The sequence below is a fragment of the Buteo buteo genome, chromosome 13, assembly GCF_964188355.1.
Source record: "Buteo buteo chromosome 13, bButBut1.hap1.1, whole genome shotgun sequence".
NCBI lineage: Eukaryota > Metazoa > Chordata > Aves > Accipitriformes > Accipitridae > Buteo > Buteo buteo.
In genome coordinates this window covers 27,147,475-27,162,089 of record NC_134183.1, presented here as the reverse complement: position 1 = coordinate 27,162,089, position 14,615 = coordinate 27,147,475, and the positions used below count along the sequence as shown (strand labels likewise).

The 14,615-nt window shown below is 35.6% G+C and overlaps 1 protein-coding gene across 5 annotated transcripts in view; it reads right to left on the bottom strand.

The window, feature by feature from the left end:
* Positions 1–402: 402 nt before the first annotated feature.
* The window catches only part of SECISBP2L (SECIS binding protein 2 like), a 31,531-nt gene continuing 17,318 nt past the window's right edge, over positions 403–14,615 (bottom strand). For 4 of the 5 annotated variants that reach the window (XM_075045222.1, XM_075045223.1, XM_075045226.1 and 1 more), the window contains 10 exons: positions 14,281–14,364; positions 13,037–13,204; positions 12,730–12,871; positions 10,924–11,093; positions 9,556–9,688; positions 8,408–8,570; positions 7,496–7,716; positions 6,691–6,845; positions 5,999–6,218; positions 403–5,011 (listed from right to left, as the gene is read on the bottom strand). In XM_075045222.1, coding sequence (XP_074901323.1) covers positions 4,338–5,011; positions 5,999–6,218; positions 6,691–6,845; positions 7,496–7,716; positions 8,408–8,570; positions 9,556–9,688; positions 10,924–11,093; positions 12,730–12,871; positions 13,037–13,204; positions 14,281–14,364 — 2,130 coding nt within the window. In that variant the 3' untranslated portion in view covers positions 403–4,337. The remainder of the gene's footprint in view (positions 5,012–5,998; positions 6,219–6,690; positions 6,846–7,495; positions 7,717–8,407; positions 8,571–9,555; positions 9,689–10,923; positions 11,094–12,729; positions 12,872–13,036; positions 13,205–14,280; positions 14,365–14,615) is intronic. The other variant, XM_075045225.1, reaches the window with a different exon arrangement.

Here is a 14,615-nt window from a genome sequence, read left to right as displayed (position 1 = left end):
CCAGTTAATGACACTGTTACTAGAGCCAGGGAAGTGTGAGCAGTTAACCAGTGAGTCACCGGAGAACAGGGGACAACAACATGCTGAGAACTTTGTGTTATTTTCCAAAGGTGACTTCATGCACCAGTATAATAATAAAGACACGTCAACTTAAATTCTCATACACTAGCAGCATGCAAAAAATCCTAGTTTTTGGAAGTGCCTGTGGTTATTCTTACTCTTTTACTCTTAAGTAAAATGTTATTTCCATGGTAGGTTTTTCTATATGTTTTTCTGGTCATCATTGAGATGGTACATGACAGAGACCTGGACTCCATGGTGTGAAAATATCCTTTTCCACCTCCTGTAGTAGAAGGGCAGCATTTGCAAACAAACTCAGGATAAAGTAGTTGTGAACAAACATATCACTGTAACAGAGCCATAAATTTCTACAATCATTTTTATTAGTTATGGAAGAATCCCCACTAGTATTTACATAGTGCAAAAAAGCTGTTATTACTCCAAAAAGTACGGTAGACAGAACAATTATCCTTCATACAGCAAAAAAGAAATGGAACAAAACCCTTCATATTGTATTTCATAATGATTTTTCTACTGCTTTAACCTAAATATTACTATAAATTTTAAGACATTAAACAGCTTTCCTTATTAGAATCTATTTAAAAGTAAAATATATGAACTATTCATGAACATTTAGAAGGTGGGCTGTGCCAACGGGGTTTCTAATTTCAGCATTACCATTCATTGGCAAGGAAGTTCCAGGTTAGACATTCTCACATTTCCTTGTGTGTGTGGCAGGGTGGGTAGAAAACCCACATTACTTGTTTTTATGGCTTGCTTCTGCTGGTTTTTGTTTCGTTAACAAATAGTCATGTCCAATTTTTAAATGGCTAACATTGCAATCAACTCAATAGTTTCATTAGTTGGCACAACTTCACAGGAAATACTTAATGACAGTTTCAGCAAACAGCAGCTTTTCAAACAATAATACTTTTTTTACATACATATTTAAAGTAACATTATTAAAATTTAAGCTTGTGTTAAAGAACTGGACAGAATCACATTATGTAAGCTCCCACCCACCCAAATGAGCATAAAGACACCTCTTATCTTTACCAGAAGAACACCAACAAGTGCATTACTGAACATTTTCTATAATGAATTTTTAAAACACAGGTCAATACCCTCTGTCACTGTTTAGCTCCAATCCTATAACTACCTGCACACAACTTAAGCAGATAAACAGGCCACTGATTTAAGCCAGTGGAACTAATGCTCTTAAGCGTGTATTAGCAGGATCAGGTCCTTAACCTTACTCAGACATTGTTACTTGGTCCAACTAAGGACAACAGCTCTTCAGAATTTCTCCCTTTTACATATTTGTAATCCATGTTTTATTATTATCATTTTGACAGAGATACGTAAAGTATTTATATAAATAGGCTGTATACATAGCCACCTCTATCAGTTTTAAAGGTCCCTACCCCTACCACAGATACATTATTTTTGATTTTACCAGATAAATTAAGTGGTGAAATCACTTCTATAAAGAATGTCTTAAGAAAAGTAGATTTGTTTTCCAAATAATCATTTTCACAACAAAAATATCTATACACCTGTAACTACAGAAACATCTTTTCCTGGGGACAGTAGCAACCTGTATAGTAAACTGCATACTTTTATACCGAAATAGAAATTCAGCTACTTTTTAAAAAAATCGTGGTATTGTAAAACATTTGTATGCTTTCTTTTTAAATTCTGGTGATAACAGAATCAAAATTACCACAGTGAGATACTCTCCTCAAGTGCTTCAAGTGGCAAGGAACTTCCCTAATTTTAGATGCAAATGGATCACTCCCAAAGGAATTGCAATTTCATTCTCACAGTTATTGCTCATTCCCAGCTTATCAAAAAGGAAGCACTACAACCAGTTTCCTTTACTCAGTTTCAGTTTGCTCCTCTAAGGGTGATCTACCACATTTTAAAAAGAGACTAGTTCCCTATTTGCTGGCAAATTGAGAGATATTAGAAGTGCTATATCACCTTCAAGAACTCTATTAAACCTGTAGGAAAATTGCAGTTAAATAGTGGGCTGAATATTACAAGACTTCTTTGATATAAATGTCAGAAAATTTTAAAATGACAGTCCAAGTTCAGAAAAGACATACAAAAAGATGCACCTTTGATGTTAATACTTCAAGATCAAAAGTTATTTGAATCACTGGCACTGAAAAAGCAAAAGGAAAAATTACAAACACCTTTGTTTTTCAAGGTTCTAGTGAAGTTTTGCCCTCAGTGTATACACTCATCTCAGCTGGCATCAAGACACGTGCTTACACATCCAAGGGCAAGTTTTGCTTGTCAGCAGTTCAAACACCTATCATTTCCTAAAGCAAAAACTCTTTCAAAAGATACAGACAGTAGAAATCTGCCATACGTACAGTAAAAGGTTTAACATTCAGGAGGCATCATTCCTTAGTCTTTGTTTTCCTATAAAACACCTGTTCTAACATCTAGGAAGATTACATTAAGGAACTAAGAACATGACAGAACAGCCAGTTGTCCTGGCAGCTCTCTACTGCTTATCTACATAGCATTTGCTATGCCTATACCTATCAAAGCATTATTTACATAATACACACAGTTTCTATTATTCTCATTAGCATCCAAAAAACCCCAGGGGTAGAGGATTTCTAAACCTGGAGTCTTATTTTCCCAGTGCAACTTAAAATGCCAGCATCACTAGTACTATAAGCGTTGGTCCCATATTAGTAAGTGTGGACTAAATACCTAAGCTATCCATTTCTTGTGTTTTTCAGCCTACCCAGAGGATTTTTATGCGTTTTGATACAAGTGATCAAGAAAAATGAAGTGGAATTAAGAGAAACATATGTTTCCTATAAAAGTGTTATTCATGTGAGTTACTCTTTGGCCACTCTTGTAGTGAAGCTCCTGCTGCTGGCAGTTTCAGTACATCCCTTGCCAATAAAAGACAAAGATGGAAAACAGACTCCTTACATGCAAGGTTCAGACACATACTCCATCTTCAACCTGAAATGAATTCATCATCAGTTAATGGTTTTCACTTCAATATTCAGAACAAAAACACAGAACAATTCTCTAGCAACTCATATGTTTCAGGGAGGGCACATTTTTGTTTCTTTTACCTCTGAACCACTGAAATACCTCCCCATACTACAGGGCACTTCCTCCTTTCCTGAAATAACTACTTCCTTTTTTACTCTAGAGGTCAACTCCTAAAGCTGCTACAACTGTGAAAACAGACAAGAAGAGGTCACGTTTTGATTAAGAATTGTAAAGATATATCCTGAATTCAACACGAGGGTGGCCAGGATCAAAGCATGCAGGTGAACATGTAGAAAAATTGACCCACCATATCATTCACACTTGCTGTTAAAAGGATTATTCTCGCTTTTTGCAGTGTTATGTAGATTACAATATGCAAAATAGCATTCCTGAGGTAAGTGACAGGAGGAAGAGGAAGTCATCAGTTTACTAAAAGCCCTGGACAGGGATTATGGTTAATGATTCACTTAGTGTGGTTTGGCAGACAGCAACTGTGGAGAGCATGGGGAATTCTTGTTTTCTCTCCTGTTTTTTTTAATGCAATATTTCCACCTTGTAAAAAAACCCCCAAAACATTAATTATATCCCTCTGGTTTAAAGTTTTTCTGGAATCAAAGTTGCTTTAGCTTATTGTAACCATCTCGATCACCAGCAGCTTTTTAACAATGCATTCACCAACTAAAAAGCTGCATCTATCTTAGCATAAGAATCATACATAGATTTCTCTAGGATTTACTTTTCATTAAGACTGAAAATGGGGTTTTCTAGCTTTTCTTTAAGAAGAACCAAAGTTTTACTTTTATTTCCAGATAGGACTAGAAAGTCATGGCCAAATACACTGACATGCCTGGCATAACACCATAACACACCCATGTAAAGTGTTGGTAATTTGTCAGTCTTAATGTAGGTTATCTGTTTGAAATGAACTAAACAGTCACATCTTGAAAGAATTTTGCTTAAAACCGGTCAGTTACAAGATGTTTCCTTTTATAAAAAATCAAATGAATACTTACTGACAAATTTTCCACACAGTTTCTATTCTGGGAAATAGATACTGATTAAGAGCTAAGCTAGTTTTTAAATCAAACAAGTAACAGACAGCTACAAAAATATTGTTGTGAATTAAATACACATATTAAATGTTTAACAGTGCAAAATGTTGAGATGAAGCTTATGAAATAATGGCTGCAACCTTTACAACAGTTAGTTTTTATATTATTTCTAAAAAGTTCCTGAGTTCCTGCTTATTTTTACGGCATATAGATGGAATCTGTGTGTTCTTTATTCAGAGAACTGCAGATGGTGGGTTTATGTTGAGTGTTACTTGCGTGCTTATCATTTGTCCATTCCTCACCATCAGTGACTGGATCAGCCTGTTCAGAAGTCTCTATTTCTTCCTCTTCACTTTGTTCTGCATTGTCTTCTTCAGCACCACTAAGGGTCTTCCCAAGCTGAAGAGTCTCCATAGTTCTCTGGGTCTCTGAAACCCAAGATTCAATTCTGCTATTAAGCTGAACCTCTACAGAAATTGGTTCATGGGCATAATCCTCATCATCATCTTCCTCCTCCTCCTCCTCTTCTTCTAGCATTCCTGGTACAAGAGTACTGGTGGTACTGGTCATGGAGGAATTCAAAAGGTCTCGGCAGCTGCCATCCAGTGATCCTGTTTCTGTGCTCTGCTGTGAGGCCCATTCCAAATTGTCATCTGGTTTTACCTCATCTTTGTCACCTGGTGTAGATTTTCCATGATTTGTTGCTGAGGTAGTGCCAGTTGTAGCCAGAGGTGGTTGTTTATTAAGAGTGGCTTTTTCAATTTGACCATTACCAGCTTTTTCTGGTACTGCAGTCTTACATGAGGACTCTCTCTCATTTTCAGAGGTTTCTAACCCATCAGATGTTTCCACCATATTTCTCCAGTTTGTTTCTACAAGTTTCAAAAGAAGTTTAAGTAGAAAACATTAACTCTTTCTATATAAAAATATTTCTCCTGAACATCCCAGAATTGTTTAAACAGCAATAGGAGCTCATAATTTTAATATTATTCTACACTTGCTAGAAAAATTTCAATTAGAAGATGGGGGAAGAAGGGAAAGGCAGTAACAAGAGAAAGAGCTGTGAATAACTTTGGGTTTTTACAGCATCCTAAACCAGACAAAGTTGAAATTTTGTGCACTTGAGTTTCCTGTGTAAACTGTGGAAGCACCAAATGTAATGGTGAGTGTAAACAAAGAGGTTACTCTCAGGTATGAATTAAAAGTAGAAAATTGCCACAGTATTAAGTCATCTGTTTAAGGATTTTTCAAAAAAACATTTAACAAATTAAGTTTGAGACACCACAAAAGAATTAACTAAAATCAAGACTGTATTCTTTTCAATTCACCATAAGACTAAAAAAAGAGAAGTCTTCTGACTTCAAACAAGCATTCTCCCTTTTATCACCTCTGCCATCTGGGCTTAAGCAACTGGATAAATAAATTGGCCTTTTTCACACACTAGAATCACTACATTGCCATGTCAAGTTTCAAAATTTAAGCTACATGTCCTATTTTCAGAGACCTCAATAATTTAGTTCCTATCCTCTACCATTAGTTCTTCTTCCATCATATAATCAGTTCTGTGTTTGGTACCAGTTTTATACCAGTTCAATAAAACTACAGAAGCTACCTCCACTGATGAAAGTTAGGTAACTGTAACACTTCTGAGGATTAGAAATTAAAATTATTATTTTCAATAGGGGCGGGGGGGATTACTTACAAAACTACCTGAAGACTAACCAATTTTCTCTTATCCCTGAAAATTGTATAATACCATAAATTATGAAGAAATATTGTATTTTTAGCTACATTTTGCAATAAGCAGCATTTGGAAAACTCCAGCTTCTAATTACAAAAGTAAGTTTTAACACACTTACCATATTCTTTCTCATTCACTTCAGATATGGGTTCAGAAATAACACTACAGAATGAGATAGCACTTGCTGCAGAGGGGTTACGAGAATGACCCATATGATGGGGTGCCTTCTTGACATTCTTCAAGGCTTCTTCTGCCTGTTCCTGTTCCATTGCAGCAACCATATCTCTGTATGCTTTTCTGGCCTCTTCAGTCAGTGATACCAGCTTATTAAATAGGTCCTAAGTATGAAGGCAGTTTTTATAATCAGTAGTTCTTACTAAGAATTTTCACTTTAAATTACTCCTCTTAGTCAAAGGTATACCACATAGTGAGCCCTAAGCTTATTAAGAACAAATACCTTTACTTCAACTAAAAATTAGTTCTCTGTATTAAATAAAAACACCACTCCATGTTTACCAACTTTGAAGAGATGTACTTAAAGATACTGTTTTTCTTACAATTTTAAGCCTTCCAGAGAATTTCAGATGGCATTTAAGTCTATTTGAAAGCTACAGAGATATTGTGACCAAAGTGTTTCAACAGTCTCTCAGTTCTGTAAATACTGAATTTCAAATAAAAACACACCCTAATATAGGTCAGGGCCATTATCAAATGCATATTAGTTAGGTGTGCTCTCCATACCAAATAAATTCTTATATACAAGAAACGTAATTGTTTACTCCAGCCATTTATGTGAATGGAATTACTCACCTCAGCACCCGAGTAGTTGAAGATACCCACCACACTAACAGGAACCAGCTTGTTCACGCAACGGCCAAGAGCTTTACGGCCAAGAGCAAAGACAAAAGGAATTTCTTGTTCCCGTGCCATGGCTATTACATTATATAGAGCCTCATCTAGTCCACCTTGAAGAATTTTAAATAAATATTTAGTCAGTTAAAGTCATAGCATGGTGCAATACAGCTCTCTATCCCATTTTAACTGTAATTAGTCAGTAAAACTTCAATACACACAATCACTAGCTACTATATCCTACAGGATAACAAGCTATACATTTCAAGTATAGTGAGTGAGTATAGACCAAGGCAATATTCTGTATTGTCTGTTAGTCCTGCACACAAATTAAACCTGAATTTTTCACAACTATTTGTTTGAGCAGAGCTTTGCTCTTCTCATATCTTAGGAAGCCTCTGTTTACATTTCTGGTTGTGGCAAAATGTGTTGGCTGGCTAACTAACCAATTCACATTCCTCTTAAGGAATCCTCCTTAAGAGCACCCAGAGCTCAGGACTCTAGGTGTATCAAAGACTGAATGCAATAAAATTTAAGTCTATTGTATGTGTTATAATATCTATTTTTCTTTAAGCTTTTCACCCCTTGTGAATGAGTTTCTTCCAGAATAGAGTAGAAAAGAATGAATGCAGAGTAATAATTACACAATTAATTGTGGAAGGGTTACATCATACACAGTAACTAAAAAAATACTTCTAACCTTGCTAATCAGCACAAGAAAACTGTAAACAGTTAAGCGAACCACTTGTTTTATCATTTATACCTTTTGACTGGATTTTTTCGCAGTTGGGAGATATGATTACACACTTGATCTTGTTTAGTTTCATGTGCTTAGTAACCTCACGCAACCCCATAACAAGTCTTCTCCTTGCTTTAGCTCTCATGGGATCCTTTTGATAAATCCGTTCCTGGAAGCTGACAAGCTCTTGCAATAATAGAGTCACACACTCATCTATTTCTTTACTTAGAACTTGGTTACAGTACCTATAAATTCAAAAAACATCAAATATTAGCATAGCACATAATCGCTACTATTTCACTGAACCTTTTCTTTTACCAAAGAAAAATAATTTTACTTCCTCAGAACAGATAATCTGTTATTAAAAGGATTTAAAAATCAGATTGTATATTATAAGTTAAAAATACATCCTGAAAACATTTATATTTCCAGTAACATCCCTTACCTCAAGAAGTCAGTCAAAAAGAATTTTACAAAATACAAAGAAATACTCCAATAAGTGCCACAAGCAACTATCCTTTTCCTTAATTTGGTACTCTATAAAGATACATTAATAAAAAAGCAGTAATGTATTAAGAGTGACTATTACAGTATTTTCAGCATTCATAAGTATTCCTTCCTTTCCCATCCAAAGTATATGTAGTCCTCCTTTAAAAAAAATTTTTTTGAGAATACTTCCACCTAGCTTATTTATTGCAGCAACCAAAGAAAGTCCAAAGCATGTGTGTGTACACATATATACACACACACACATTTGGGTATGTATATCTACACACACACACACACACAGAGCAACCCACCTATAGCAAAAAAAAAGGAAAAAAGAAGATACTTGCAGAAACTTCTGTTGAAGAAAAGGTAGCTCCTCCTAAGTCTACTAAACCTATCCACACTTAAAAGATGAAGGTGACTGAATTAATAATGCAAAACTCTTACTCTCTGAATCTCTTGCTGTGAATTTTGGTTATTGCAGAAGATGCCATTGGACTGCCTATTCCAGAACTAGCAGGTGAACCTTGTGACACTGGGGTCATACAGTATGGAGAATTCTGACTTGCTGGCGAAAGTGAAGTATCACTAGGCATACTTAGTCCAGTTTCTGAAAGACAATTTTGAAACACTGTAAAATGCAAAGACATAAAAGAAACAGCATCACACTTCTTACATGTCACTCCCTTGCTTTTTTCCAAATTACATTCTGAAAACACTAAACAATATTCTTCCCTGGAGGGGTAGTTGAGGAGGGGGGAAACAAAACAAGCACATACACAATACTCCGCATGCATTGGGTAAATAAGCAATATTTGAATATTGATTTTAAAATATCCAAAGTTTAGTTTGGGCAATGGATAGAACAGAAGGGAAAACCTGCCTAAATGCTACAACTTCTTCCAATAGTTCTTTGCTATTTATATATATAATATTTTACTAACTTATTCCTAGAATATTTAAGATTTTCACACTTATCTTCAGTTAGGTGAAGTCAGTCAGGTCATTCAGAAGAAAAGTTCTGAAGCAGTACTTCTGGAATATTGATAGACACCTCCTTCCCCACCCCACCCCAAACATGTCAAAAGACATTGAAAATTCTTTGTAGTTTTCCAGTTGCTCAGAGCTGTTGCTGCAAATTGACAGTCCAGACATTGCAGTTGACTTACAATAGTGTTCAAACTGCAAAACCTTATTTATGGTTTCCAACTTCTACATCGGGAAAGCTTTCAGTATGCTTATCATTAAAAAACATTGCTATTAACATGGCATGATCGACAACAGGTCACATTTTGTCCGCTTATCAAAAATGCTATCAACTCTGACATGTTGGGAACATCTACTCAAGAGAAATTTATTTAAAGACTGTACAGAGATTATGTACTTAGAACCCATGCTTCCTGAACCTTCCACAGCTGAAGGACAGACAAGATATTTTAGAAGAGGGTTCCAATTCCTAGTATTTCATGTTAAAAAAGGTTAAATGGTAACATCAATAAATTGTGTTGCATAAAAAGAGAAAGACAAAATATTAAAATAAGCAGATCAGTACAGTGCAGGGGGAGGGAAGGAGGACTAGAAAGATAGAGACCAACCTTCTTGAGAGGCCAACTCCTGAGACTGATCAGCAGTCAAATTTATATGAACCTCTTTCTGTTCGTCAGATCCCAAAAGGCTATGGTCAGCTGATAAACGGCCTTTCTTCTCTTCTCTCTCTTTCAAAATAATCTAGGAACAAAACCAAATCAGCATCTGAAAGTTAGTGATACCTGTAAAGAAAAATGTCCATTTGACTGAACATAAAATAAAGTTAACCAAGTTGTTTTGAACCTTCCTACTCATGCCAGGGCAAAAGACCCTGAAATTATTTCAGTTTCCTCTTTGATCACAAACAGTATTTCATTCCAGCATTTTACAGATGGTATACTCAATCCTCTCATACTTCTACGTAAATAGTGCTTTCAACAGTTTAAAGTACTTTCACAGCTTCTGATACATTAACACTCACTCATTAGCAATTCCTCATCCCCACCCCTGTAAAAAAACACCTTATGCAAGAATACTAGTCATCTTTGTGAAGCACCACAACAGATAGAATCCTTTCTATAAAAGAAAGTGCAAGGGTAAGCAGCCATGGATATATTGGTATTGCTACAATAAATAATAACACCAACATAAAGGCATTGACAATCAAGTTTAGAAAACAGTTCTGAAGAGATAGCTGTGAATTTCTCTAACTCAAGTAGATCATGGATAAGTCAGAAAAAAAGATTGCTGGTGAGGGGAGAAAACAAAAGGCAACATACTCAAAGCCAAGCTTTGTACAAACACAGCTTTACCAGATTTTAACTGCCTGTATCAAAGTGATCTTGATAAGAAATGTGGTACAGGAATACAGGTAACTTTCACGCCTTTTTTTTTTTTAAAAAGGCTTTCACTTTCTTTTTTTTAGGGCTAGTTTTTTGTATTTTACCTTCTGATTTCCAAATGTACTGTATTCTCTGTGTATATACCTACTTTATGTGTGCATGCATATATAAACCCAATTATTTCTAAATCTACTCAATTAAAAATCATGTTTTTACTTCAAGTTCTATACCCATCTCTAATAAAAGAGTAGGACAATTTAATGTTAGCATACTGCAATGCACTACAAACTAGGATTCAAAAACATACAAAAAACCATGCAAGTTTTCCCATATGTCCTAGCGCTTATAGTTAAAAAAATCCTTGCAATCTGTATTGAGATAGATTTATATCATCTTCAACTAATTATGGCTGTATAAAAGATATGCTACATCCCTAGATCCAAAGAACAGGACATCAGTGTAACAGGAACTAAAGGCAGAAGCTCATGACTCCCTTACCCTATGCTCATAGTCACTAATCCTCAAGTAAGAAAATACCAGTTTATTTTTGAAGTATGAGTGTGAGTCAAGACACTCCAGGGTTGATATGTTTACCTTTTTAAGTGCTGTAGGGCGTTTCAGTTTTGCAATCTCTCTTTCTTTTCCTCTTTTCACTTTTGGGGCAGTTGAATCCAAAGGATTAAGGCAACCCATAGATGGCTGTCCCTTTGTTAAGGACTTTCTGTTGGCAGATTCTTTGGTATGAAAGGGAGCAGCACTGCCAACTAAATACAAAAAAGATATTAGTTTCACCAAAAGACATGTCAACTTTATTTCAACACTGTTTTCAGAATTTCCACTGATGAATTCTCAAAGTACATCCTCCTTCCTTGGAAAAAAGCAGTTCATAATGACAGGAAGATTACATCATCAGATATTGTTGCTTCCAGATGGTTTTACGCTTTCTTCAACTTAGCCTCATGTTTTAGGAAGCTATGGATTCCAGGAAAGGAATTACTTTAATACTAGTAAGGGATCTCTCTCAAATGACTACACGTAGCTTTATTAGTAAGGTGATAATAGTAAGAGAAGTTGCAAATATTTATCCAAACATTGATTTTTAGTTGTCAAAGACTTGATTAGTTGACAGGACAAAACAGAGTGCAACATACATTAAGTGTATCTTCTGCAAAAAAGAGAATAAAACAAATGCAGTCTCCAATGGAAATGCCAACTATTCTTTGCTGAGCTTTGTTTGATATAAGCTTGCCAACTTGAATTAATGTTTGAACACAGCTGAAACTCAAAGCAGGTAACTGAAGCAACACACAAGAGGGAAAATGGTAACTATGTGCATAACGAAGGACTCTAGGCTACATACTACTGCCTAGGAATGAGATTCACGGACTATAATAGATAACTACAAAAATGTCAATTCTGTGTTCAGTAGCAAGCACAAAAAAGCTAATTTAATGTTAAGTGTTGATAAAGAAATAGCGAACAAAAAAGTGTAATTAAGCCATTGCATACATTCATGACGGAACTATAACTTAACATTCTGTGCATATCTGATCATCCTTATTTTCAAAAAGATACAGTAGAACTACAAGAAGGTACAGAGAAAGTGATATGGATTATCAGAAAAGACATGATTCCACAGTGGAATAAATAGACTAGGACTCTTCAGACTAGAAGAGAGATGACAGACCTCCAAGAACCATAGGTAAGGAAAGCAGGGAACGACTGCTCAGTCTCTTTGCGATACGAAGGCTATTAAAGCTAGCAAAATTATGAGTGGGGCACAAAAAACCCAACCCTGAACCCCACCCCCAAAAAACCATAGTAGAAAGAAGGGCTTCTCCATACAGCATGTAGTAAGGTTAGAATTCACTGCCATTGGACCTTGTGGACAGCAAAAGCACATGATAGTGATCACTAGTTTAAGAAACAAATTTGGTTTGAGAAAGCCTTGGGTCAGGAGGCCCTGAAGTCAGTACAGGCAGGAAGAATATCCTGGAGAGGTATCCCTCTGTATCAGTCACAGGTATCCTCTCTAAGCTGCTTTCAAAGAGAATTCTGTAGTATCTGTAGTAGATGTTTGGTTTGACCCAATACAGACCTTTTCACATACTCAATGCAGCACTGAATTACTTTCAAGACATGAATCCTGAATTTTGAATAGTAGATTTTAAGAGAAGTTTGTCCTCAGTTTCTACATGCACTTTCACCATTGCATACTGCAGCTCAGAAGAAAGCACAGGTGAATTTTTTGAGAAATGCATTAAGAAAGTTTTCTCAGGTTTTTATTATATTTATATTCAAAAACTAAAACTTGACAGAAAAAAGCATATTTAAAGATGCTCAATCACATTTGTATTGTCACAAAATGCATTTAGCAATAGTCAAGCAGATTAGCAATACCTGTGTATGAGAGGGGCCTGGTGTTGGTGATCTGACGAGCTTTCATTGCTTGCTGCTGCTTTTCAAGAGCTGCTAACATGTCGCCCAAATCTAACTGAACAGGGGTCTTGCTCTTCTTTCCAGCCGCTTTTGATAAAGCCTCCTATAACAAAAACCATCATGCGCTGATAAATACAAGGAAATAGTGCCTGCAAAACATTCTTTACAAAGAGATTCTTGCTATTATAGAAAAAGAGGAGCAACAGCTAACTGATACTCCTCTTAACCAACTATGGGGGAGGAGGCAGGGACAGACAATGCTACACACTTGAAGTTTTTTCTGTTCCATGCTTATCTCCGAATACTCTTGAGCTGTCGCAAGTGCTGCTGCCAAGGCCTTCTTCTTCTGACTTTTTGCACGCTTTGGTACAGAGGTTGTAATGGGAATAGGAGTTTGAACTATATTGATTGGAGAATTCTCTGGTAAGTCATCCAACTAGGATTTAAAAAAAAACAAAAAACAAAACAACACAATTAAAGACCTTTCTCTCAAGACCATAGGAAATGTGGTACTCCAGAAATGAACCACTGCTTTGGTCAGCAATATGACATCCCAATTATTAAGTATAGCTAGATGAGACAGTAAGGTAGTAAAACTAGAAACTTATGTATATTTCATTTTTGTATGGGAAAACTACTATATTTATCTCCAATTATGCCTTCAGAAGGTTTTCCAGTCTGACTGCTAAATAAGGGAGTGGGTTGGGTTTTTTTTCCTCTGTGAAGATTTCATGTAGGACTTTATTTTCCTGGAAAGCAGCCAGCCAAACAGACTAAGTAGTCTAGATAAACATTTTGTTGCAGAACTGTACAAGTAGATCAGGTATTAAAAGAGCATCTTTCTAACAACTGTTTCTACAGCCTGAAAGCAGATAAAGTTTAGTTTATTTTCATTTCAGAATAAGCTACATAAACCGTAATTATTTTTAAAATTGACACCATTACTACATATTTGCAGATTTAACAATTTTAAGAAAAGTCTGCATCAAAGCATCAGTCTGAATGCAAACCCTTTTAAGTCAAAGAATAACCAGGATGTAGTTTACGTATTAACACAAAGAAAGCTCAATAATCCTCAAAACTATTTTTAATCTCAAAAATCCTGTTGCATCTACTGTTCACCCAAAATTTAGCATGCAACTTCAAAAAGCACAAAAATTGTGAGAAACCGTCAGTGAGATGGAGAAGTCAGGAGTTGGACTTGATGATCTTTAGAGGTTACTTCCAACTTGGGATATTCCATGATTCTAAGCATCTATCATATGTATCTTACAGTTTCACTTGCTAATGATCTCATTAGCAGGCAAAAATCCAGCAGTCTTTTTTAAAGAGAGGTTCTCTGCACCACTTATTTTAATTGGCATTTCTTTAGCATCCAAAACTGGTAACAAACGCCCTAAGAACATCACAATTACCACATTATCAGTATTGCAGCCGAGACTCAAAAAATTTACACAATCAAGTAGTCTCAGAACAACTTAAAATGCTTTGTAAAATAAAATAATTACTTACTACTTTGGGTGAAATCTTTTGCTGGATGTTACTACTTTTGCTGCTGCCATTGTCACTAGTTAGCTCTGGAAACTCATCTTCATCCTGAACAATAAACAAATTAAGAGTGAAGAGAACGGAACCAAAAGTCACATGAAAAGCATCAGCTGAAATGGCCAAAGCTAGAAGAAGGAATTGAATCCTAAAGTCCCACATAAGCTAGAATGGCTTAAGAGTGACACAAATAGAAAGTGATGAAAAATTAACAAAGCACTTCTGTATCAGAATAACCTTTTTCAAAAAGAACAATTTATTAATGTTTTATATTAAAGAAATCCAATTACAATTAGAGAGGA